Source organism: Pungitius pungitius, chromosome 6 (assembly GCF_949316345.1).
Source record: "Pungitius pungitius chromosome 6, fPunPun2.1, whole genome shotgun sequence".
NCBI classification, from domain to species: domain Eukaryota; kingdom Metazoa; phylum Chordata; class Actinopteri; order Perciformes; family Gasterosteidae; genus Pungitius; species Pungitius pungitius.
In genome coordinates, this window is record NC_084905.1 from 3901003 (window position 1) to 3927991 (window position 26989).

At 47.5% G+C, this 26989-nt stretch overlaps 1 protein-coding gene across 2 annotated transcripts in view; it reads left to right on the forward strand.

The window, feature by feature from the left end:
* LOC119195552 (chromatin remodeling regulator CECR2) overlaps positions 1-26296 on the forward strand; it is a 31393-nt gene extending 5097 nt beyond the window's left edge. For both annotated transcript variants that reach the window (XM_037450555.2, XM_037450556.2), the window contains exons 2-19: positions 7579-7673; positions 9788-9971; positions 10746-10873; positions 11116-11199; positions 11563-11621; positions 11749-11909; positions 14544-14633; positions 14844-14997; positions 15948-16077; positions 16165-16202; positions 16294-16385; positions 16511-16637; positions 17371-17750; positions 17838-17969; positions 18098-18884; positions 19351-21352; positions 23522-23590; positions 23812-26296. In XM_037450555.2, coding sequence (XP_037306452.2) covers positions 7579-7673; positions 9788-9971; positions 10746-10873; positions 11116-11199; positions 11563-11621; positions 11749-11909; positions 14544-14633; positions 14844-14997; positions 15948-16077; positions 16165-16202; positions 16294-16385; positions 16511-16637; positions 17371-17750; positions 17838-17969; positions 18098-18884; positions 19351-21352; positions 23522-23573 — 4695 coding nt within the window. In that variant the 3' untranslated portion in view covers positions 23574-23590; positions 23812-26296. The remainder of the gene's footprint in view (positions 1-7578; positions 7674-9787; positions 9972-10745; positions 10874-11115; positions 11200-11562; positions 11622-11748; positions 11910-14543; positions 14634-14843; positions 14998-15947; positions 16078-16164; positions 16203-16293; positions 16386-16510; positions 16638-17370; positions 17751-17837; positions 17970-18097; positions 18885-19350; positions 21353-23521; positions 23591-23811) is intronic.
* Positions 26297-26989: the final 693 nt, after the last annotated feature.

Sequence of the window (26989 nt, forward strand, 5' to 3'; positions counted from 1 at the left end):
CACCTTAAGTTTTTGACCTACCCGTTTATTATTCTCTTTTGTTTCGATTTTGTAATCCCAACCGTAACTTGATTTTCTTGTTCTACCTGTTGACATTATGAGTCTCAGTATCTCACTGTCACACACATGCATAGTGAGAGTGAGTTAGTGAGAGTTAGTGTACAGATCGACAGCACCGTCACTCTCCACTCTCGTTGAACCTGTTGGTTTCTTTATAATGCCATATCATCGTCATTCGTCCATTGCAATGGTTCAATAACACTATAAGCCCGACTTCAGCCCGAATCGGCGTCTAACCTGCCGGGTAAATTGGACACCTGCGTGGAGGGGTGGATCCTGTTGTGGAAGCATTCCTTGGCTTCTCTCCTCCTATTCGTGTGGGCTGCAAAGTGTCGCCTCACTCGCCATTACACGCCGACCACAGCTTCATCTCCATCTTGTGTTTACCGCCTGTTTGTTTGGCCTTGTTTCGAAGGCCTCTCCTCTCATTCTACCTCTCCCGTTGTCTTTGCCGTCACTTGTCTCACTCCAGCACACCCATTAGACGTGGCTCTGCCCCCGTCGCTCTCTCTCGAACCCCGGCGGCCTCCCTTTCCCCGAGCCCCAGCCCCCTGGCATCACCGTGACTAAACCCCAGATGGTGATTCATTCTTTCCCATCCCCCTGGAGGGTGGAGGCTTCTCCACTCCGACTGGGTGCTAGCTGCCGCAGCCCCTTCTGGGGAGTGGGTCCTATTTTTTTTTTCTTTTTCCCCTTCGCAAAGCCCCCAGTGCGGTTGTAAGGGGAGATTTATTCCTATTAGATGTGGTAGATAAGCAAGAGCGGGCGGCCTATGAGCACATCCATGTTTCTGTTGTCTCGAAGCAAATGGATTAACGGGGGAAGAGGATCAGGGCTTACCCGTTCCTCCGCCGTGGCCCCACTTATGCAAATTCACAGTTTTTGTGGATTATAACTGTAGAAAGCAGTTTCTTTATGGGACTTGCCAGAATTGTGTCAAAATTGGCCCAATGTGATGTTAAGATGTTTGTTCACTTTTTGTAAGCAGAAATGCACAATGAGGATGAGGGACGGCGGTGACTGGCAACTGGCTCGACATGTGAGGGATTTCCAAATTTAAAATGTGAATTCTGTTTTTAACATGTACAAATACCAGATTATTACTCTCCACTTGATATTTCAAGTTTTTTTTTCCTGCCAGTTTTATCCACAATTCGGATATACAACCTTTAAAACATGACCTCCAATAAAGGATTCTTTTGAGCGAACGCCGTGATTGGCTGCGGTGATGGTGTCTCCCATCAAAGCAGAAGGTGGACTGTGGAGCTTTCTCCCGAGTTTGTTCGGACATCAGCGCCATCATCGGGGATCAGTGCCCACCCCCTCCCCCCCCCCCCCCTCCAGACTCCAACCTCTGACACTCTCTTGCCAGATCAGTCTCCGCATAAAGCCGTCGGGACTTTTTCACACTTTGGGAGATCACCCCGCGAAGATCAAGAACATTTTTTTTTTTTTAAATGCCCTCCCTCACAGGCAATGCGATAGGAGGCTTTGTAAAGAGCCCCCCCCAGCCCCCCCCCCCCCCTCCCCTACACCCTTCCCAATTGTGATTGACAAGTGAGAGCAGCAGTACATGCATCAGATTGCTTTGCATGGGGAGTGCATGCACAGGGGGGGGGGGGGGGGGGCAGGCACATACACCAGGGTTTGTTTCGTGCCGGCTCCATTGTTGGAGCTCCCCATGGTTCCCCGAGTCTGTCTCCAGTCTGGAGACGACGCGGGAGAAACCGAGCGGCGAGAACTTTTACCAAAGCAGCTGCCCTCCAGTGGGAGTCTGCCGAGTCACCAATTAACACTTCTGGCGTGCGTAGAAACGCCGTTCTGGTGTCGGTGTTGGACGAGGTAATAAAGGCAGCTATTTACTCATAGAAAAGAAAAAAAAAGTAGTGTGTCAAAAAAGAGAGGGAACGGGATATTATTCCAAATGGTCGAGTTTGGCTTTTCTCTTTTCTTTTTAAGCGTGCCACAAGAGCGCCGGCACAAGGGGAACGCAGGGGTAGGCGTCTGCGGGGCCTATTTCGAGGTGCAGACTGGCACACACTTGGCAGACTACATAGATCGCTCGGGAGGGGGGGGGGCAGGCCCCACATGCTTAAGTGAGGATTTGTGGTTGGCACAGTTTGAATGTTCCCAGTCCCCCTTCTTTTACACGTTTTGTTGTCAAAATATGAACTTGCAAGCCAAAAGACTGTTGTTTGAAAACGTTTGTTGTCAATTCTGACTGGCATTGTGGCCAGTTCGGCCAGTGTGGACACAATTAACCGCGTCATCCAGTCGTAGCACAAGTTGAGCCCGGTTTAACTGTTTTACGGAGGCGTCTGCATCAGATCATTAAATTGTGACCAATTATATTTTTACAACTTTATTGGCTGATTGATATTGCGGTGTTAATACTTTAAGGATGCATCGTCTCACTCACCACGTGAATGTCAGCACGTCCATGCCCAAGGGCATGCTGGATCCATGTTCTATGAATACTTGTGCATATTGTGATGTTGTTGTGTGATGCACAACTGTGCTCTGCTGCAGTCATTTAAATCTTATCTTAACCGATACACAATTCCGCACACTGAATAGAAATATGCCACCGCTTGTCTTGCACATTTTGGAAAGAGATACAAGATATACTGTGTTCTCAGTGTGTCGTCTAAAACATACACAATTAAGCCACTTTGATAAAGGTTACTTTCCTCTTGTGAGGCTGCAAGCCATCTGCTTTATGTTGTTTTTCTCCCTTTCAAGACTCCTCCCTCCGACGTCTACAACCAAACCTGCTCAGGGACCGTTTTCCCTACTCGGGGCCAGCAGGCATTGTGTGTGTGTGTGTGTGTCTATGCGCACGTACAAGCGGGCGCATGTTAAATGCAGTGAGCGAATGAGACCGCAGGGATGTCAGCTGAAGCAGGAAGCTCCATTTTACAGAAGTTGATGATGCGGTTTCCTCGGAGCTGACAATGGAAGTATGGGAGGCTCGGGGCTGCACCAGGTGGCCTCCCATCTCCTGTGCTTAATGACTTTCACCCATATACTGGTGAGGTGGGCCAAGGCAAAGGCTCGATCTGCCGTCCGTGCCTCCCCCCACACGCATAAACACACACACAGACACTTACTCGGCTTCTTCCCCACTCATAAAGCCCGGCCACCTGTCCTCTTAACCCTGACACACTATCATACAACTCCGTAAGAAGTTGGAATTGACGATAGAGGAAAACAAGGTTTCATTTTTAAATGATCTTTTAGCTTTCTAACACTGTCGCATTTCCCCTGCGTAGTGTGCGAGCTGTATTTAGTCTTGTCACTGTTGCCACATGGTTGTGGCGCTCCGTGAATCAACTGTTGTCGTTCTTCCTGTTCACATATTTTCATAAACAAATGGTGTCCTTCCCCCGCAGGCTCTAGCTGTGTTCTGATGCTGGTTAAGACCGGTGCAAGCGGGACATGGACTTTCCCCTATGGCTCAAACGGCAAAAGTGTTGTAAATGAAGAATACTCGTCCGGGCCTATCGGCCTCCAAGTTGTGTTCTTTCGATGCGTAAGTCGGATGCCCGTGCGGCAGCAACCCGAGAGACGTCAACGCTCAGCTCCTCCTCCAATCAAGCGAGCGGTACATCCTGAGGATGCGAGGGCGTCTTCCTGCGGCGTGTGTGAGAGAGAGAGAGAGACTGGGGAGAGGGAGGGGGGGAGGTGTTGTCAGATGATGGCTCCTGGAGGAGCCGAGTGGGGGGAGGAAGAAAAATAGAAACAGCAAAGGAGAGGAAGAGAGGCCTTTACACAACAAACAGGCATCCCAGCCCCCATCATGTCCCCCCCCACCCCCCTCCTCCTGTCCCCTCCTCCAGCTAACTGTGCACACATCCTCGCAACTGTTGGTGATATAGACCCCGGAGGGGCTGTTAACGGCAGTGGCATGGAAAGTATCTGCTGTGAGACGAGCCAGAGAGGCCAACCCCCGACGCTGCAGTTTTTGTGGATCTGCCACAACCTTGGGGCTGCTGATACATCTGCCGCTCCACTGACTATCACAACCCCATGTCTCTCTCTCTCTCTCTCTCTTCGATATGAATGGGACACATGATGGGGGGCCATTGGTGTTTCATTTTTATCTGCAGATGCAGATGGTGTTTTCCACCTTGAACTTGGTTCAGCCTTGATGTCTCCTCCGCGCCTTCCTCAGATGATTTATGTCAAGTTGTCTCGTAACATTTTCCGTCCTGGTTCCCAGGTCAAGCAGAGACCTGGAGTCGCGTCCTCCGAGGCAGAGGCTCGTCTTCAGCTTGGCTTCGTTAAAGCCCTCTTTAAACAGCACATGTGCGTGCACTATTTTCTGAATCCGCATTCGAGCCACGTTCTAAGAGTTATTTCGCTGTTTTTGGGGAGTCTGTCAAAGTCTGTTGGATGTCAATGTCTTTCAATAATTTCCATCCATGCGTCTGATGGAGAGGCATGGTCATCACAGCCAGGCATTCAACCCAAACCAGTGTTGGAAGGAGGGAGCTAATTGAGAATTGACTGAATCGATTTTTCTTTTTTTCTTTTTATAAACCATCCTGACTTTTGACAAACCACATGCATGTTGTTTGTGGACTGGACTCTGCACCTTTTCATTGTTTGTTTTAGCCTCAAATCTATCCTTTGCTGAAACGAAAGCCCCACAGCATACCCACTTAAAATACTGAACCAATGTCCGTACCTGGTATCTATACACATCTGTACCCCCCCCCCCCCAACCCCCCCCCAACCTCCAGGTAGGGTGAGCCAAACTGACTTTTTTTTTTTTTTTTACGAAGGATCTCCCTCGTCAACATTACACGAGAGGCGCTTGAACAGATCACTGGTGACAGGTGTTACGTCTTCACACTGTCTCCCCTGAGTCGAGGGAGAGGTGAGACTGCACCTTCAACAGTTGTTTTTGATTTGAGATTTTCCAACCGGGGCGCGGGGGCTGTTTTTGTTTTTCACCACAAAAAAATACTGTCCTCACCTTCAGCGCAGCCAGCCACCGGCTCTTCTCATGGGATAAGGAGAAGGCGAGTAGGGTGGAGGACGGGTGTTGTAAGAGGAGGAATAATAGAATGCCTCGGAGGCGACATGCAGCAAGACAGGGGGGAGGAAAAAGGGTGCGGAAGAGAGGAGTAAGAGGTTAAGCCAGCGAGTGAAGCAGCCTGGGAGACGGGTGCGAGGACTAGCAAATACCTTCAGGGCAAACTGCTGATTGCAAGGCCGCCCTACAGAAGGACTGTAGTGATGACACACCTTTTGACAAGCCTTGACTCTCCCTCCAATCTTTGTCCCGTGAGCGCCTGTGTGAATACGAATGGCCTGATTTGTTTTGGCTCTAGGATTAGTGCCCTTTAAAGTTTATCGCCCATCCAGCTCTCTTATCTACAAGTCCCATTGATCATTAATGTGAAGCAGGCAAAGTACTGCAAAGTGTTTATTCTGCCGAGACACGTGCACGCGTGCGTGTCTGTAAAAGTGTGGGGTTTTTTTGGGGGGGGGTGTCTGTTGCCGACCGTGTTTGCGGGTGGTGTCCTCGTTGGTTCGATCTGCCGACGGAGGCGGTCTCGCAGGACGTGTCCAGCTGCACAGCAGGGTGTCCTTCTCAGCCCGTCATCGCGACAAGGGTTAGTTAGAGCCAGGGCCCGAAGAAAGGCCACAGACACTACATCAATTCCCCACCCCCCCTTCCGTCTGCCATCTGAGAGCCAGTGTGGCACTTCAAAGGTGGAGCAGGGCGGCGTTAATCCAGGGGCTGTAGCGAGCCCTCCAATCTGCCTCCTCGACCCTCCACTCGTCCCCCTGGCCGTGCCCCCGCCCCCCCCCCCCCCCCCCCCCTCCACCCTTTTTCTTTTTTTTCTTCTTTTTTTTTTCTGTGAAGCGAGATCAAAGTGCAGTCTGTCTCTGATGGATGGCCTCGGTCCGGTTCGGAGGCCGCCAGACGAGGGGGGGGGGGAAACCAGGAAATGGAAGAAAGCGTGACACAGGATCTCCGACGCACCCGCACCCTTTTCCACGCGGGGACACGCATGCTGCCTTTCCGTCCTGTGAGGATCACAGGTCACGGCCATGGCACAGCTGCGCGGCCAAACAGCGAGACGAGGGCCGTGCTGAAAAAAAGTCCCTCCACCCTTAGACTCGAAATATCGTCTTGTCCGCTCTGGCCCTTGCGTTGCGTGTTCTGACCCACAAAGCCTTCCTGCCTACGGTGTGTCGACGAATTGTTTGATCTTCTTCAGACTGCGTCGCATTTGCTGCTGTTTAACACAACGTTTGATTTGTAGACTTTTAAATGGGTCGTTACAATGTGCTCATGAAACCTAATGAACTGTTCTTCATGTGGTTAGTGCACGTAGCATATTTGTATGTCTCGTCATCGCGATGGCTCTCCTGGTGTCTTTTTTTTTTTCTCCCCTTTTTGTCTCCCTCTCTTGTAGCCTCGTATAGAAACACAAATGGTCTCTTTCTCAACCACCACTCTGCCCGCCTCCGTTTGTCATCGTCCTGTCATGTTGGCTCCGGGCTTCCGGTTGCTTACCTACCGCCCGGCGGGGAGGTGTGTACGCCGACCTTTGGCGACCCCTATGCTGGACCAGGTTCCCGCTAGAGAGGGGCGGACGGATAAGAGACGAGTGCGCGATGATTGAGCATGCCGCCTTGTCCTCGAGATGATTGTTTTTTTTGTATTTTTTTAACCTTTGAACCTGTAGTAGTACATCTGTGGATGATAGGGGGAGAGTGACACACCCAGAAGGAGAGAGTTTTTGATCGGTCGCTTGTGTAAGAGGAAGGAGTGGTCAGATGCAGGGAGGCACGTTCTTTTTCCTGTTTGCTTCCAGCCTCGGGGGGATTGTTTGTGACCTGCTAGAGGGGGCTTTAAGTGAAATGGACACTTGGCTGACGGAGCAAATGCATTTGCATTTCTGCTCTTTCAGCCTCTCTCTTTCTCTCTGTTCTGTTCTACTCTACTCCAGACCTTTTTGGTATCATTTGGGGGAAAGCGGTGAATGCTGGGAAGCCGTGTGGGGCGCTCCGTTGTGGTTGGTCAGCAAAGGGAGAGGAAGGTAGGGGAGGGGGTTGGGAGGGCATGGCTGTGTGTGCAGCTCTAGGCCCCTACTGCCTCCCATCTCTCCTTGGTGCTTTCAGGTCTTTTAGAGTTTGCTCTGCCGGTTATTGCCGCTTCATAAAACCTCAATGGCGGAAGCACAATGCCAGGAGAGGGGTCATGGCTGAACTTGAACCTCTGCTTCAGCCAAACAACCACCGGCACACCAAGACCTCCTGCTGTCTGCCTCTGCCAGCTTAATTTACCCGGGTACCAGTGGGCTCAGTAATAGTCTTCTTCATGCAGTATCTTTCCTTTTCTTATCTTATCCATCCGTGGTTTGATCAGTCAAAAATGTCAGAATTCAGAATGGCAACCATTGATATGTTCTACAAGCTAATTTCTACTCAGGTCTCTGGTCTGTTGGTTTTCCCGTGTGTTCTAACCCTCCTGTCTCTCTTGTTGTGTTCATCCAGGAGTTGGAGAAAGCCCTGTCAGAGCAGGACTTGGACTTCCTCAGGGACCTCATTGCTTGTCTTCTGCAAGGCTGCTACCAGCGCAATGACATCACGTAAGATTTGAATTTAAAAAAAAAAGGCAAATGCTGTTGAGAGGCTGTGCAGCCTGTCCCAAAAGTTAGATGAGGTTTTAATTTGGGGCCAAAGGAGAATTTGTTGTTCACTGGCGTTCATGATATCAACACTTTGACTGTTGCCTAGCAGCAAATGACACCAAAGTTTAGCGTTTTACAATTCGATCTATACGTTTAGTCACGTATAGTTTGTGTCATAGCCTGGTTTCAGCAGTGCATTAGGGCGGTTTGTGATAATATACCAATATAAAATTGATATGACCCTTTTTGTTTCCATACGAGAAAAGTTGATGTTGCTTTAAGAAACACAAAAATATTGAACAAATAGGGCCCAAGTCCGAAATAATGTCCCACCACAAGCAGCCAAATAATATATTTACTTATTTAATACTGTTTAATTTGTTGAAAAAGGGTTTATTAGTCACAATGCCTTCTAACGCAAAGTGCTTAAAGCCGTACTCCTGCACTCTAGGTCTTCATCTTACCAGATCTAGCATAGTGGAAGCAGCTCCTGCATTTTTTTTAAATAAAACATTAGGCACGCCGTAAAAATAATCAATACAAGTCCCTCCTCCCCATCTTTTGACATGTAGCTGCAAAGATAAAAGCAGTATTTCCATCTCCTCTTTAAATTAGTCATAGCACCCCAGAGAGCCTCCATAGGAAGTCTGACTAACCGACGCGATGAGTCGCTGAGGCGTCAGAATGTACGCGCCCTACGATGTCATAAGGTCTGCGGTGAAAGAGTGCTCCTCCACTACAGCAGCGTACACTTTGTATACAGCACAGGCACGGAAACCACCTTTCCCCCCCCCTCCGTAACCATGTCAGAGAGTGAGTTTGAACCCAAATCCCAACATGGGTTTACTCTCTGATGAGGCTTCCCTCTGAGACACCCATCCCCGCCCCGGGCCCATCATTTTGAAAAGTAGCGCAGTGGTCCCAGTTCTTCCCCCCATGCGACCGGTTACAGGAGGACAACCTGCCTTATTGGACTGGACAGGCGCTGGCATCCCGGGGGTTGCCGCCCGGGACTAGCCTTTCACAGAGCTGCCCTTTTCATCCGCATGTGTTAAACGCTCTGCCGGAGCGGGGGAGAGAAGGGAGGGAGCATGTTGGGTGGGAGGACGAAGGACGGAAAGTGGGGAGTGAGTGAGGGGGGGGGGGACTGCAGCTGTGTGAAAAGTGCACGCTGCTCTTTCAAGATAAGCCATTTTTCTGGCCCTCTTTCTCTGAGCCCACCCCTGCCCCGAGCCCTTGTTCCGTTCAGCCGAGTTGGAGCTGAAAGGTACAGATTAATCGAGGTCTGAACCGGAACCAGCGTTTATTTACCAGCTTCCACTGGTAGAAGAGATACGACTCTGCCGTCATTCTAAGAAACTAGTCTTCCCTTTTCTTTTTTTTTCCCAGCCCCGGTCCAGTGTCCTCTGAAGCCGATAGGCTGGTTTGACCTTTTTGCGTTCGAAAATGACACCTACTGGATTTTAAGATGTGGAATGTTTTCCTAACAATGGGCACAAGGCATTTGCGATTGTTTAGTCATGCTGACAGATCTCTATTGACCCCCAAAAAAAACTGTCTTAATTTATTTTCATTATTTGTTTTAATATGCATCTTATTATTGTATTGCCGTTCTTAATAACCTCATGATCCAATAAACATTTAGACAACAATCAAATGAATGAATCCAACCATCCATTATTTTGGGGTGGCAAATGATGGATAATATTATAATAAAATAAGTTATTTAAGTTGTTATCTGCTCAGCAGGCCCCCGACCTGAGGTCCTAACTCCTCCACAACTCTCCATACTAACAATACAATGGAAGAGCTTCAGTTGAGAGATATGAGCCAGTATGACTAAACAGAGAAATAGATACTGACACCCAATGGAACGACCACAGCATCGGCAGGAAAAACTAAATATGATTATGATTATGATGATGATGTGTGTGTGTGTGCGTGCATTGTTTTTTTAAATATATATAGGTGTTAAAGGTTGTCAGTCTTGCCTTCCCTTTGGCACCTTCCTCTGTTGTATTCAGTTTCTCATCCGTTTGTTTTCTTTTCATGTGCTCGCTCCGCCCCTTTAGCCCACAGGCATTTAGCAGTTACCTGGACGACATCATCAGCTACCGGTGGGAGCTGGAAGAAGGGAAGCCCAACCCACTTCGAGAAGGTCCCTTTGAGGATCTCCCTCCTCGCACTCAGGTGGAACTGCTGCACCGGCTGTGCGACTACCGTCTAGATGCCGCTGATGTCTTCGACCTGCTCAAGGTAAACGCCCATGGGGACCCGGCTCAGACTACATGACGACATATTTGTTTCCGTGCACACGTTCCGCTCTGTATTTTGCTCCGGTACTGGATTGAAATCAAGAGATTTTTGGAACTACTTATTGTAACACAATAAGTAATTACTTATTGTGTAAACAGCTTAATTATAACCAACGTAACCTGTAAGCGTTGTGTTCCATTAACACTAACAATAAATAAAGCTGCCGCTGCTTTAATTAGTTCAGATATTTGTCTATAAAAATCTTTTTTGCGGATACTATATGTATAGGGCATCAGGGTTTCTGCCCAAGCTTCTTTAACACAAAACAGGTTGGAGAATTAAAAAGCACCACGCATTTTCATTCTTTTAACCAGCATTGGGATTCTTTTCTGCAAAGGGTGAAGGATGAGATGCATGCTGTATATTAATTTACAGTTACACCTAAATTTGTAATTAGAAGCAATCACACTTTTATGAGACACCCTAGAAAGCACGTTGGTGCATCTAATAACACCATAGCCATAATACCTCTGTTTATACGCTTCCTTTAATATATTAGTTTTTCCAGGAGATACATTTTTTCCAAAATGAATAAGCAGATCTATGAATGTGCTCTGAAAGATGGTGAAAGTGGCCCATGTATGTGTATGATTCATAGCCATGTGGGCTCAAAGGACTGGATGACATCACCTGCTAATGACTAATGATTTAAAATACCAGTCTTACACATGATTTAAGTGCAATGCCCCCCCCACCCCCTCCCTCCCCCATTAGGGCCTGGATGCAGACAGCCTGAGAGTGGAACCGCTGGGGCAGGATGGAAATGGAGCCCTCTACTGGTACTTTTACGGCACTCGCATGTACAAAGAAGAACCAACCAAGAGGAAAGCAGAGAAAATCAGGTAAATATCTCTGGCCACTGTGTGTGGACTTTCTCTACCCACGCACTGAGGACAGATGTTAAGTCACTTGCCACGTTGTCTGTGCTTATCTGCATGTGCTAAGTGTGTAATTGCAGTAGAAGTTTGACTGTTATTTACAGGCCTGTTAAGGGTTAATCATAGAGGTCTCCTAGTGCTTATTACTTGGTCAAAAGGCTATAATTGTAAAGACTTTCTTTCTACTTTGTGTTTTTTTTCTTCAGCGAAGGCACTGAGCTGACGTTACCAGAGAAAAAGAAAAGGGGAAGACCACCAAAGAAGATAAAACTGGAAGGGCCTCAGCTGTGGTGAGATATTCAGTAATATTTCCCAGTAGTTATCTGTAGCAACAGCATAAAACGGAGAAATGCTCACATCTGCACGGTTATATCTAAAGAAAATCTGCATTATCATGCTTATCATGGTAGATGTAACGGATTTATAGAGCAGGTATTATTTCAGTATGTTTTCCTAAATCTACCCTCATCATAGCTACTGTATACTGTGTTGGATTTGTCTGTAAGTGCAAGGCAGTCGAAAGGCTAACGGAGTACATTTAGAATATAATTAGGAAACTCTGTAATTTTCAGTTTGTGTCCAGTTGCAGATACAGAAAGGAATCCAATTGAGAGTCCCAAAAAAAATAATGTTTTCTTGTTTTTACCTTTCAGTGAGCTGGAAAACGAAGTGACAACAGAAAACGAGCCGCAAGATCCTCCCCCTAGCACAGGTGAGAGGATCTCATGGACATAAGGACATTTATTTTCTGTGGATTTGTGTGTGTTTTTCTCCTCACTTTTGACTACCCGTTTCAATTGTCAATAGAATCAATGTCTCTCTCCTCTTGCTTCTACCAGGCCGCAAGCGAGGTGCCTGGTCGCTCGTGTGCGATACGGAGGAGCAATGGGTCAGTCTGGTCGAGAGCATCCAGGACAAACCCTCCCCCCAGGACCGCCACCTCCACCGGGTCATCAGCCAGAACTTCTTGCCCGAGATCCGCAGCATGATCGAGCACAAGGTCAGATGCCAAAAAAAGATGTTGTTCCTATTAGCTCCAATTACAGCGGTAGATAATCCTTGGGCTGCGGGGTCCAGTTTGTCAGCGATTATTACCGAACGCTCGCTCATCAACAGCAATTACAACCAGATATGCCAGTGTTTTAATTCCCATTTGAGCTTAAGATTAAACTAATCTTATCATGAGTTGTATGCAGCATATAAGGGCCACGGTAAGTAAGTAAAAAAAAAAAAAAAAAAATCCCTTTGTCATCGGTTTCTTATAACCTCCTTTCAGAATCAATGTTAATTATAGTCCCTCCCCGTATGACTTTTCGGGCATTGGCAGGAGCAGGACTAATGGAGCTTGAAAGATTGGGCAATCTCTCCTTGGTTACTTTGATGTTGTAATAGATCACTGTCTCCCTCGAGGAGATTCTTTCATGACCCTGGACTCTTTAGCTGGTGCAGCTGCAGCAGAGGTGAAGGTAAGGGAAGCCGGTCTGTGCTTGCCCTTAAATCTGCACACCAGCTCAGTGTAGAAGTTGCCCCTGGGGCAGATGGTGGAGAACTACGCTCTCCTGTGAGTTTGGTACAATGAGGATACAAGTTCTCTACTCCTCTTTATTGGATTGGTAACTTTGCCACATTTTCTTCTGAATGTGTGTTAAGGACCTCAGATCATAAGAACACATATCTATGGATATCTATAGTTTCACATTGGGATTCATTTTAGTGATTGGATGCTACAGCTAGTCAAAGCTGAACTTGGTCCCTGTGTTTATTCCACCACTTGTATTTTTTTCGCTCCTGTGATTCTGTGTAATCCATCATCCGCTAAACTACTCCTACCCATGAAATGTATCGTGTTTAAAAGGACCGGCTTTTTTTTAATGCTTTTTTAAAAGTTGTGTGTGTAATGGAAGCCATTTTACGAATAGAGCTTGGTAAGCGCTGTTTAGCTGAGCAGCATGTTGGAGACTTCTCCTGTTAATTGGCTCTTGTGTTTAATCTGCATACGTGTTTTAAAGCACACCTTTCCACTAAGGGGCGTTAAACTTATTATGTTACAAACAGAACTAACCATGGTTTCTATCAGACCTTTCACAGTGTGAAAGAAATACTTCGCTCAAAGAGCTGTCCCATTTAAATGGAAGTGCCTTCCCCTGATGCTTTTTTGTGCAAATACGTTCCACTGATGTTACACAGCTGGAAATCCAATCAGAAGACTGCATTGATCTGCAGTTTCTCTCTATCTTATTTTGAACAATATGGCATTGCTAGGCAACGGCTTCCTCTCAGCTTCATGTGATTCATATCCACGCAACTGGGACCCTTCTGGAATGGTTACGTTTTCAACTGTGACATGGTCTTTGAAACGTAATTAAGAAGTGATAAAAGCAACCTGAACCATGCGATATTGTGTCAATTATTGACATGAATACATCAACCTTTATTTGTGTTAGTGGGTGTGTTTGTGTGAACGTTACAACAAGTCAAATACAGAGTGTGTGTGTGTGTGTGTGTGTGTGTGCTCTTGAATCCTCTCCTCCACCTGTCTCGGGCTGCTGTCAGCGGCCGCTTCATGGGCCTCTGATAGCAGGCAGGAGCTCACCTTGAGGCAGGGCGAAGCCTCTTGAGTGACGGCTCTGCTGCGCTGCAGGATTCTCTCGACCTCTGCGTGTCGACACCAGAGGCACTCCATCATGTCTGTGCGTTGGGTGGAGGAGGGATTTAGCGCTGGGGGTGACATAGGGAGGAATTGCGGAGCCCCAGGATATGTCGGGGCTTCACGCTGAGACGAGGCAGAGATGGAGCGGGGACAGAAGAGCTTCAGATGGCACTATAGATCAGATCATGGACATCTGTCTTATTTTCGTCCTCTCTGCCCACCGTGTCTCCATTCTCCTTCTGCCGCCCCGCCTGCACACGTCCGCAGGCTTCACGCGGCTACTAAAGCATTCTTTAGGCCTCATTATTGTTTTATGGATGACCAGAAGCCTGATTGTGACACCTCTCAGTGCCGTCGGCCGCTCCAGGCCGTCAGTTGTTCACAGTCCATCTTCCCTGATGAACTCTGACGTGAGCTGCAGATGCCGGTCCCTGATGAAGACGAGCTTTCAAGGGATCCATTTAGAGCTCTCTGCTGGCTGGTGTTCCTCCCCTCCTGTGTGCCATATCTGGATCACAGACTGGGATGTAGATTATAGGCAGTATTTTTAAGATGCATAGTGAGGTAAATGAAATACTGTGCTTCTTAATGGGCTGCACTGGCTATCCGGTGCTATATCACTGCATAGTGTATTTGTCAACCAGACTAAGCTGGGCTGTCAGCGGGACGGCAGGAGGGAGGGAGGAGGAGGGGGAGGGGGAGTGGAGAGCCAGTGACCTGTCTCCTCACTGCTCCTCCCCTGGGCCAGGCTTGTGCATGGCTATATATCTTGAAGACTCAATCAGTCATTTGGTGACGATACTGTAAATGATATGTAGGTATGTATGTGAGACGTATGTTGGAATTTACTTACAACTGTAATTCTTAGGAAAATAAGTACTAATAATACTTTAGTTCTTAGTTGCCTTGCTTTATTGATTGTGCCTTTAATGGCAAAGAGGAGCAGAATAGATATTCATCTTTTTTTTCTTTTTCTTTCTTCAGGAGCAGGAGCAGAAACAGAGGCTACTGGACCCTGCCCCAGTTCCCATATCACAACGCTTCTCAGGAAAATACTTCAACCGAGAGCACGAGGTGTGTGTGCTTGTGTTTTCTCTGCGTGCATGCAGTTTGGTAGACGGGAAATCCACAGGTGTACTACTGCAGAACTAGACTGATTCAAAGAGGTGTTTTTTTTGCACCTCCTTTTGCTTAGGGTATGCCAGTTAGCACATTTTTCCTGTTGTTGCATGATTAAGACTGATTTAGTTATCAGTAATAATAAACGTGCTTCTATGTGTCCAGGAGAATGTGAGGGCCATATCACAGGAGGAGGAAAAGAAGAAAGACGAGGAGCTGGACAGGCAGGTCCTGCTGGCCGAGCAACGGCGCGAAGAGGAAAGGCTCCATCAGGAGGAGCAGCAGAGAGAAAAGATGGAGAAGATCAAAGCTGTAGAGGGTAAGATGGCTGTAACACAAATGGAACTGTGTCAAACTTCTGTCGGTTCCCAAAATTCCTTGATTTTCAGATCTGAAGCCCGTTCCCCATGTACTGCAGCAAGCCCACATACTTATAAGTCAGCTATGCTATCTAGAGGGGTTACAAATATAAACGAAGCTCAGTGCCAAAAGTCAAATATCAAAGGAGCATCAATAATTTTACATTCTTTCATCAGCGACCTGGAAGCAGCAGGTAGGAGCCTTTCACACTCTTCTTACATTCTTGCGAATGGATCAACGGCAGAACGGATTGTGAAGGGCACCTCACCCACATAGCTTCACCTTCACAACAATTTAAAGATCTACAGTAGCATAGCGGCGCTCTGAGCCCTTTGATTTATGTATAATACACAGAGACTGTGAGCGAGAACGTTCAGGGCTTTGAATCAGAAGATCAGTCCCAGGCCCCCCTCCTCCACCCCTCTGATGTCACCTGTCAAGGGTTAGTGAGCTGCTGATTGTGCTTCGTTGGAGGAGCCTCATTAATGTATTATAGATGAACAGCAGAAAGGGCCCAGATCTCTGTATGCATTGCAAATGTGGGATCCTCCCTCAAATCTCTTAATTTGCACGGCAGGCCTCTAATGTTAAAAGATAAAGCGGCGCTGCACTCGCCCTCTACGCTGCACTCTTTTGATCTCCCCACCCGAAGAAAAGATGTCTGACAAATGGCTTTCTCCCTACATATCTAAGCTGCGGCTGTTTCTGATGGCCGAGGCCTGGTTTTCATTGACTCACCTGACAGCCTCAATCGACAGCAAGAGAAATTGCAACTGTAGTTCAAGAGCCTGGGAAAAGGAAAAGCAATTAGAATCGGCCTGCAGTCTCCCGAGAGTGGTGCATCTTATTTAGTTTTTATTGGTTGTGCTTCTAATTGCTCCCCCGCCCCCTGCCATTCTTCTCTCTCAGAGCGAGCCAAAAGGAGGAAGATGCGAGAGGAAAAGGCCTGGTTACTGTCTCAAGGAAAAGACCTGCCACCTGAACTCCTGAATCTGGAGCCTTCTTCTCCCGTCCATAGAACACGCAAGAATAAAGCGTTGTAAGAGGCGCCATCCACATTTGACCCAAAAAAAAAATGACTCACAGTTGTTTTGTTTTTAACCTGTAGTATGTTTTGACATTTCAGCTATGAAATAGATGACGACTACACTACCCTGTACAAAGGTATGCTTGTAAGCAGTTACTAAAGGCTGCTGCTTCATCTCAATCTGCGTTGATGTCTGTTCTAATGTCCGATGTGATCTCTCCTCTGAAGTGCTCGAGGTTTTGAAAGCCCATAAAGATGCGTGGCCTTTCTTGGAGCCTGTGGATGATTCCTACGCCCCCAATTACCACGAGATCATCCAGGTACTAAATGCAAGGACAATGATGCCCCGGCATCTGACCGGAGTTGGTGATATTTTGTTTGTCTGTGTCTACTTTACATCCCCACTAACCATTGAATATCTTATTTTTTATTCCAATCCCCTCAGACACCAATGGACCTGTCCACCATTGAAAAGAAGCTCAATGATGGGGACTACGTCGCTAAGGAGGAGTTCGCCGCTGACGTGAAGCTCATGTTTGAGAACTGCATTGAGTACAACGGAGAAGACAGCGGTAAACACACAAACCAGCTCTACAGTGCAGCTTCCTCCCTCCACACGTTGGCCCCAGTTTGAATGCTAATGAAAATCAATTTGAGTTGGGGTCTGTTGTGTGAAGAAGTGCATATATATATTTTGGAGGGGGGGGGGGGTGACTGCGGGAGAGAGAGCCAAAGAAAAGGGGGCCGGTCTAAGTGCTGTGTTGGGGGCCGGGGCCAGGGCAGGCCTGACAGTGATTAATGAGGAGTGATTGAGCTGTGCTCCAGTGCTCAGGGGGATCTGAGCCCTGCAGTGCCAGAGAAACATTCCAGCTCCTAAGCCCCCTGTCTGGAGCCATCCATCCAACTGAATACTCTCTCAAGGGACAGGGGGGAGGAGCGTAGTCAGGGGGGCCCTGGGTGGAGCAGCAGGAGGAGGGGTCATCCTATGCCCTCTGACCTGGTCAGTTGGCCGATGCTGGGATGGGAACAGAGGAGCGAGTGTGTTGTCCATGGGTACATGTTCCGTTGTGTTTGGAGTGCATTGGAGTGAGGGGTTGTTTGTGTGTGTGTGTGTGTGTGTGCATGTGCGTGTGTGTGTGTGTGACTGGCAGGATGCAAAGCTGTTCATTTGAGTGACCATGAGTGGATACGCTACAGGCAGTATGTGTCTGCGTTTATGGGGCAGCAGAACACAGGGTCGTTTGTCCGAGCTTTGATGCGTTTTATCATATGATCATAGCTGATGTTTTTTTTTTTTTCCCACAGAGTACACTAGCATGGCTGAGTCTCTAGAACGGTGCTTCAGCCGGGCCTTATTGAAACACTTTCCGTCCGAGGACGGCGACACGGACGAGGAATTCCACATCAGCAGTGAAGACAAGGAGCGCAAGGACAAAAAACGCAATCGTGGCAGCAGTAAACATTTGGGACCTGGGAGTCTGATCAAAGCCACCGAGCAAGTCCAACGTAAGAGAAACTCCCAAGGGGGCAAGGGCAGCTCCCACTCCGATGAGAACAACAGACGGATGCGTCCGCCTCCTTCTCTTCACTGGGCCAATGCCCCCCCTCATCCCCAAAGCCTGCCTCTGAGCCAGCAGCACATTCACCGAGGAGACATGAGGGGCATGTACCACCCAGGACAACAGGTATCCACATGTAAAAAAACAACAACATCCTGTACCTAATTCTGTCTGAAATTATGAAGAAAGATTGACAATCTCCCCTCTTTCCAGCTTCTTGGTCCTCATGGCCCACACATGTATGGCCAGAGAATGGCCATGGATCCCCGCTTCTCTTATCCAGCTCATATTCCCAGGCATGGCGACCCCGGTTTGAACCGATTGCCACACAACTTTAACATGCAGGTATGCAAACCCAATTACACATGTATACTCATTCACTTAATTGTAACAAAAGGGTTTTATTGAGAGAACCACCTTATTCTTGATTCTTATCAGAATGTCTAACTTGATTTCTTTCTTTTCCCCCCTAGCATCGCATGGTCGAGGGACGGCACATGGGTCCTAGGTATCCAATGGGCCCAGATCCTAACCAACACCAGCCACAGCATCCCTACATGGGTCCAACTCACGGCCCGTCCCTGGGCCCCCGGCCCTTGGGCCTCCAGCCCGAACCTCCTCCCGAAGCCAGCATGTATCCATCCCACCACCGTCCAGAGGGACACACCATGCACCCCTTGGGGAACAGATTCCTAGGGCCAGAAGGACTCCCTCAGCATAACTACCTGAGGCCTCCCGGTATGGGCCTGTCTAACATGTGGACTGGTATGAATCACCAGGAGAGACCCAACGGGATGGGAATGCAAGATCCCAACATGGTGAACCAGCGCAACTTTAGTCAGGGCGGAGTTCCCCCTCCAGTGGGCCATAAACCTTGGCCAGAGGCGGCTGGATACCCCCACCCCTCGCCCAATGCCCAGTATCAAATGTCTGCAATGGTCGGCTCCCCGGGCCCCATGTCCTCCCGCCCCCCTGTTCCCCACCCAGACTCCTCTGGCAGGACGCGCTTGGCTTCTATGCTGCAGAGCCCGGAGATGCTGGCCCTGCAGCAGCTGTCGGCCTCTTCTGGACCCCCTGCTGGCACCCCTCATCAGCACATCGACAACTTTCAGCCGAGTGGGCCCCCATCAGGAATTGGCAGCATCCCAGCTCGCCCCTCTCAGCAGCCTCCCCCTGCCCCTGAGGTTCAGCTGCTGCGTCCCGCAAGAGACAATGGGCCAGACAGCCAGGCTTCTCAACAAACAGACATGCGGCCCAAAGGTAGACGCGACCTTCTCTTTCAGTGTTTAACCGACCATCTCTACTCTGCATTAAGCAGACTGACCTTTCTGAAAAAAATAAGCGTTGTCACAAATGTGTATTGTGGTTGCTCGGTGGATTTTTTTTTTTGGTTTACCCTAAATGTTCACTGCAAGCGGCTCATGAATATTCATTTATTTAGTGAAATTTCTCCCTTGCTGCTTTGAGTGCACAAAAGAAAGTGACATTTCTTTGGTTAAGCTTTACGACTAAGCTTCAAATCTCACTTTTAAGTGGTATATATTTACACTCCATTATCTGATTTTGAAGATTTTATTACATTTTTTTAATTTTCTTTGAAACAACAACCAATGGTATTGAGTTTATTAACTGGTCTTGTAATAATACTCTGTGGATTTCAATGCTAACCTCCTCACAATTCTTCTTTCAATGCTAACCTTTCTTGCATTTTGCCGTTGGTCAACAGAGTCAACATCCGCCAACATTTCGGATGAAGCCTCATCACACCAAATCGCCGCTTCAACTAACCAGGAGCCCACGTCCATTCGTAGCCCCACAGAGAGACTCGCTGGGCCAGCAGAGAGAATGCAGAGCCCCCCAGCCTCTAACTCGGGCAAATCAGAGGAGAATCCGTCCGGACTGAGGCAGATTTCAACAGCGAGCCACCGGCCCGAGGCAGATGGCCAGAGACACTCAGCCAGCCACTGTCCGACTGAACACATGAGGGCCACGGGTGTCTTGTCCTATCTCAACTCCAGTAACAGCAGCGCCACTGACCACGCCCAGCCCAGCCACCCGCAGCAAACACATGACAGTCCACAGCAAAAAGCTCGAAGCCCTGCCCTTCTTCACCAGAACTTACCACCACTGCGCTCCCCGCCGCTGCGTTCCCCTCAGCGAATGTCGGAGAGCAACCCGTCACGCGTGCAGGATGCACATCGGCAAAGTGAGCAGCACGACATCCAAAAACAGCAGCGACCTCAGTCCAGCCAGAGTACACCGCCCCAATGCCCCCCTCAGAGCTCTCCCCAGCCGATGACCCAGAACACGCCGCAAAATACTCTCCTTCCCCCTCATCACGTCCCTCAAAACACCTCTCCACGTCCTACCCCCATGCACGGGATGCCGCACAGTGCCGCGCAAGGTGCCCAGCCTGGACCCCCTCAGCCAGTTCCCCTCACCTCGCTGCCACCCAGCCGCCCCACCCCTCTGCTACCATCCCAGCCGAGCCCAGCAGACCATGGAAATCAAAGACCGAGCGAGCCTACAAGTAGAACGGACACGGACGGCAATGTCGCCCCGCCGCTGCACATGATGAAATCTGGGCCTCCAAATGGCGTTGACAAACAGCAGGCTTTTAGCCCCAATCCCCATCAAACTCAGGTGTTGGGCAGTCACCCAGGTATGCAGGCTCAGGGAGGGCCAGCACCTGTTCACAATCCAGCCATGCCTCCTCAATCCCAGGGCCAGGCAAATGGAGCCATGGGTCCGTATGCCATGGGGAACAATCTACATCCACACTACAGCCGGCCAATGCCTCCATCCGCTCACCACCCGTATCACAACCAGGCCATTAACAGCCTCCACAATCCAGCTCAGCACCTCGGCTACCGCCAGCAGGGAGGGGCCGCCTACCCGTACCACGCACCAGGCCAACAGCACCCTCAGGCCCACCCCAACATGTACCCGAGTCATCAGTACCAGCAACAGCACTACTTCCCACAATCCCACTCCCAAGTTCAGATCCACAACCAGGCCAGCAGCAGAGGAGGTTACCCTCCAGAGGAGTGGCATCGGCCTCCTTATCAGCCTCAGCAACCAATGTCGCCCAACGGCTACCTACCTGCAGCTGGCGCCAGGGGCAACGCTCAGCTGAAGGAGAGCAGTGTGTCGCCGCTGGGCTCCGAGGGCTCCGGTCTGATGTCCCCCGGCCCCGTGCCCGAAGTAGTGCCACACCCCGTCGGCCCTGAGGAGAGGAAGTGCGAAAGCCCCGGGAGCAGCCCCGCCAAGCGGGCCCACGAGGAGAGCTCAGAGCGGCCTGAGAGCCCGAAAGAAATCCTGGACCTGGACAGCCACAACGCGGCGGCCCGCCGCCGCAACGCCCAGTCGGCTCAACAGCACCACCCTGCCTCCGCCGCACACATGGTGTCCGGCTTCATGTTCGACCCTGGTGCCGTGCATCCCGGGATGCAGCGCGGCGGCGTTCCTCCGCCCCACATGATGTTTCAGACTCGTGGAAACGCCAACGGAGCTCCCTACCAAGGCCGGCCGTACCCGGATGCCGGACGCTACGCCGCCCAAAGACCACACCCGCATCTGATGGAGGCGCTGCAGCGGCCCCAGCAGCTGCCTTACTCGCCGGGTCAGACGCGCATGGTCATGTACAGACACTCTCGGCCCGCGGGGAACTTCCAGGGCATGATGATTCAGCAGAGGGGCGTGGCACCAGAACACTTCCTACACCCAGGGTAAACGGATCCATTCAGTCTGTTATTCAATCAATCAGCTCTTTATTACAGACTCAAAGTCCAGATAGTACAAAAACAGTAAATATATATATATATAAATAAATAAAACACAAACAGGGTCATAAGCTGAGTACATAGACCTACAAAGGCCTTTTGATAAAACAACTGTACCAATGTCTCCACAGCTGGGACTGGTATATTATATTTATATATTATATTTGACAAAGCCACGAAAATTACATTTTCAGAGATGTTAACACGGCAGATAAATTTATACACAAGATTTCTTAATACAGCTTTGAAAGTGTTAACTCCTGCAGTGACAAACATATCACTGGCACTACACTATCTAGGCCTCTTTAGCAATATTCGCATGGCATCATTATAAGCTACTTGGAGTCTCTGTAGACTTGCTTTGTTATAATTGGACCACAGGTGTGCAGTATAGAGTGGTGTACAATAAGCTCTAAACAGAGACATCTTCACTCCATCTGTACACATACCATTTGCGCAAAGGAATGTTGTGCATATATCTTACGACATTAGCTATAGCGATCATCATCATCATCATCTGTTCTGTAATAAAATGTCCAGAAATTTTACCACAGGCAACGAGGTAATTATCAGACAATTTAAAATTAGGGAGTTTTAGAATTCTGTCTTTTGTTCTACAAATTAAAATAGCACTCATACTGGCATTGTATTTTATATCATGTTCCACACCATAGACAGTACATGTACATGAGACCAGCACTGCTTGGGCTAAAAATCACAAGATCATCTGCATACATGATATGATTCATGAAGGCATTACCAATCATGCACCCAGTATTACAGGCTTTCAACTGCTTGGAAAGATCATCAATATATAAATCAAAAAGAACTGGGGACAAAATCCCTCCTTGTCGGACACCATTGGCGACCCCAAATGGGGCTGAGACACTTTGGCCCCATTTCACTTGCATTGTCTGGTGGGCAGACCAGTAGGCCATAATTCTCACAATGTATTTGGGGGCACCTCTTTGGCTCAATTTTTTAAACAATTTTCCATGATTAATACGATCAATAGCTCTTGAGGCATCAATAAAACACATGAGAACGGATGAGTTTTGATCTCTATATTTGTTTGCAATTTCCTTTAAGGAATATATACACAGGCCAGTGCCATGTTTGGCTTTAAAGCCGAACTGGTTATCTGAGGAGTGAACAAACCCATTTAATCTGTCCATTAGGATTATTTCACGGACTTTTTATAGAATACTGGCCAAAGCAATGGATCTATCTAGACTACCTCCTTTACCAGCTTTGTTTTTAATGGCCGGCACTAACAGAACAGACAGCATTGAGTCTGGTAACACGCCATGAGTCATGAGGCCAGTAAAACAGATGGCACGAAGAGGAGCTATCCTCGGACTTGCATATTTAAGATGTTCAGCAGTAATATGGTCTAGTCCACTTGCTTTGCCATCAGCCAGCTTGTTTATAGCTTGGTACACCTCTTGTGACATAATCGTCATTTGCACATTTGTCTCAATATCTTCCAACTGGTAGAAGTCCCCACTAACACAGTTAAATAAGGTTCCATAGTGCTGCCTCCATAGCTCAGCAATATTGTCAACAGTGCACGGCAGAGATGTTTCACAGTTAAGAACTATTTCTATTTTTTTTTTTTACACAAATGAATCAAATGGCATACTTGTATCTTGCATAAGTGAGTTTCATGTACTTTAGTACCGGCCCTTGTCTGGGTCGCCCTGCAACAGCACAGGATTTAAAAGGCGTCTTATATTTATTATTGAGTTGTATATGTTTATTAGTTTTTGCTCAATGTGAGGGGACTCATGACATTAGACTCGCAGAAAAATCTAACTAAATGCTGTTCACCTCGAGGAGTAATTGAACCATGTTACTCCATGGACAATAAACAAAATGATACAGCCCAAATACTGGAAAATCTACGCTGTAAATGATCCTTCTCCAAAACATCCACTGCACTCATGTTATGGATGTGATTTGTCTGAAACCGGAGCAACAAGGACCATTTACCCCTATAAATGATACAAATACTTAGGCAGGAGGACAACCTTTTATTTGTGCCCGGGTGGCAACTGGACTTCTTCAGTAACGGCAGTAATGTTGACAACCTTTTCTTTTTACCCGTGGTCCCAGGCAGCAGATGATGGCGGCTCCAGGCGGCCCTACCAGTAAACAAGGAGTGTGACAGGAACTGTTTTCGGAGTGAGTAAAAATAGCGTTTGACGCACTACATGTTAAAAATTCTCGCACCTTCTAGCAATATCATATTTCCTCCCAAATGGTCTCGTCAGAGCCTAAGGGGTGTTTTCCTAAGAACATTCTGCCATAAGGCACTGATTACATTCCAAAGGGACCAGAGGACAGACATGAAATCATGATGTGCTCAATGGGAGAGGTTTTTCTAATTGTCCTTGTCCTTTCAGGTATATTACTATCAATCCTGAGCCAAAAGGAAAAATACGTGGGTACGCGGACTGAGACTGTGGAACGGACCCTTTGCTTCATGATTTTCTTACACTGGACAAGAACCCTTTGGCTCGATTTGCCCACCACTGAACTTGAGGATCCAACCAGGGAGCTGGTAGACCTACGTTTTATTGAGCCCTGGGGAATAATTCTCTTTATGCTTGCCATCCTTCTAATGGAGCCGTCACCACGAGAGCTTGAACCTCAAAAAGGCCGCCGCCTCCAACCCGGCCGACACACAGGGCCAGCTCTCAAGAACACTGGACGGCCCTCTGCTCTTTGAGCGATTGGAGATATGAGTAATAGACCAAGGGTCACTGAACACAGCCTGCCTATGTTGTCCTTGGGACTGTCCTAGTTGATGGACCGTTGATCTACTGACCCAACTGAGCAGGGTTGTGATGAAGATGAGAGGGACTGCTGTTGTGGTTGTTTTGTTTTTTTACTGTTATTTTCTGATCCAACCTTACATTTAAACTCAGGTGTAGAAAAGGAGGTACTATTAGACTGTCACCCTCACCCAGTCAAAATCACAGGCCCCTTGTAATTGCCTTGATTACCTTTTTGTGAATGTATGAGTGAATGTGTAGACAATAAGGTGTGTACATCAGATTATCTGCGTGTGGAAGTACACAAACACTGATCATTTGTCCAAAGCGGAACCGTCCTGAAGAAGAGAGCCCAGTTACTGTCCATTTCCACCCCAATGCAGATTCGTAAATATTAATAATAGTAAATATGTGCACCTTTCAAAGCTGCCTTCATTGTCAAGAATGTCTTGGAATTACAAGGAGGGACTGGCAGAAATGGTGCAATTTGTATCCAGACTCTACATCACTCTCTGGGATGCACTGTGGATTTTAGTCTGTGGAGTTAGTGGCCTTTGGTAGTCCTATTTTTAGTCCTACACATATACTATGTATGAAAATATATCCTTATCTTCTGTCCCGGACGGGGGGGAAATTCTAAAACGACACATTCTACTATCTGGTGAATGCACATCCACAGAACAAACGCCTAAAATCATGCGCTTGTTTTTAAATTTTTTTTTTACAATTGTTGCATTCCACATAAAAGTGTGTACTTTCTGTTTTCATTCGAGGCTCGTCCCTCTGCGTGGTTGATTCTTTTGAGTGCTTCCTCTTCCCCATGCGATACTAAACAGGTCCTCAGGGTGTACAGTTTCTATATACGGGTATTTGTCTGCATTATTTGAAGGAGGAGCAGCATGAGGAATAAGGGACTGAAACTGTGGCAAATGGGTCCACCTCACGGCCACCTGTCTTTTTATTTTTATCAAAGTGAAGTGAGATGGATCAAATTTCGGTTATTCCACATTCCTGTTGATAAGATGTCTGAGTTTTTAAATCCCAATTATTTTAAGATTGCTTCGGACACATTTTTAAAGGGCTACCAATGCATTTTCTAATGAATTGAAGATGTCCGTCCTGCACCTTCACCCCGTCGTATCCACGTCGCGTCTGTGACCCCCACTTGTGCAGTTTAGTGATGACAGTAAATTAATCTACCTCATTGGCATTAACTGAGTCTCTGAAACTTCTTTCTCTCGCTCCGCCGGACACCTGCGGGTCAACGCCTTGTGACCAGCCGATGATTTTCAGCACAACCTATTGTGCAGTCTTTGAGAAATGAAATGAATGAAATGGCCGTACGATACACGAGCCTCTTTGGTCACAGGTTGCCAGGTGTCAGATGTCATTGCCCACCGGCAGACGTTTATGTAAAGGAATCCGTCCTTGAATCGTTTTAGTGGGACAGCACTTTCATCATCTTTTAAATGGAGTGTTGAGGAGGATACAACGCTGCACGTCTGTAACAGGAGTCTAAATTGGTCTTAACTTGTACGGATCGCATGCCTTTTGTCAGAAGCGGTGTTCCAGTCTCAGGTCTGTAATAGACTGCGTAGAGTTTGCCGTCATTATGGGTTTACTATGTTCTTTGGTAGTAGGTACCTAAGGCGTTGAGGAAATATTTCCGGGTGGTGGAAAAGGAAAGTTCTTGAAGCTGTGAGCAAAATGTTCTAAATGCGTCGCACAAGACTATTTGGTTGAAATAGGCAGTTGTTTTCAGTTGTGCCCAATAGGTCACTTTTGAGGTAGTCTGTTCACTCGCGCTGTCTAATGCATGAAGGACAGTGTGGATGTTTGAGGTCTGAGGTTGTACATATGTTGTGAGTGTGTGTGTGTGTGTTTGTATGCGTGTGTTTCTGGTGTAGAATCGGCACCAGGTGATTGGAAGTGTGCGTTCATCTCTCACTTTTACTCTGGGGTCATCTCTCTGCACTAGTGAAAACCATTTAGACGTGATTTAAATGTGAATCATATTTATTTTCCTTCTTAAGCATCTTTGTACATTTTATGACTTGTTTTAATATAAATGTGGTGTACGTTTCTATTTTTTCTTTTTTTTTTTTTTTTTCAAGCAGTACCTCAGTAGCATGGTGGCGTTTAAAAAAGAACTGCGTTTAATTTTCAGTGACGTTTACAAGTTCTTATCTGACTGACATAGAATATTTTGGAAATGGAAGAGTATTTTCTATACTGTACATTTCTTAGAAATAAATTACTTTTCTCCAACAAGAGTCACTTTAATCATTGTCAATTAAAAAATGATTAGTCAGAAAATATAGTTTTGTCTTCATGTCACGACACTAATAATATAACGGGTTATTGGACTGCGGTTGTACTTAAATTCACACTGCTGTAAAATAAATATACATTAAATAATGTTGCCACTCCATAGCATTAGAGGAATATATCTCATCCGTTAAAGAAGCAGAAAGGCCGAAACTAATTTAATGCAAACAGACAAAACTAGAAGGCCAAGGCCAGACAATGTGTTAATCTATTAGAGCACCGCACACCATCTCCTTCAATTAGGGCTTTCCCGCTTGACGAAGACCCTCCTCAGATTGTATGCAGCTTTGTTTGACCCTTCTCATTTCTTCTGTGACGTCAAGAGGAGGCTCCTCGGCCTTCCTTCAAAAAGCTGTACCCTGAATTCAATTAGCCCATCTGTTGAGATATGTAATGTATAAAAATGGGTAGTTATGTGTCTTTGAATTACAGTGACTGGATCAAGAAATGAGGCCCTACACATGCTTTATCTTGCTTT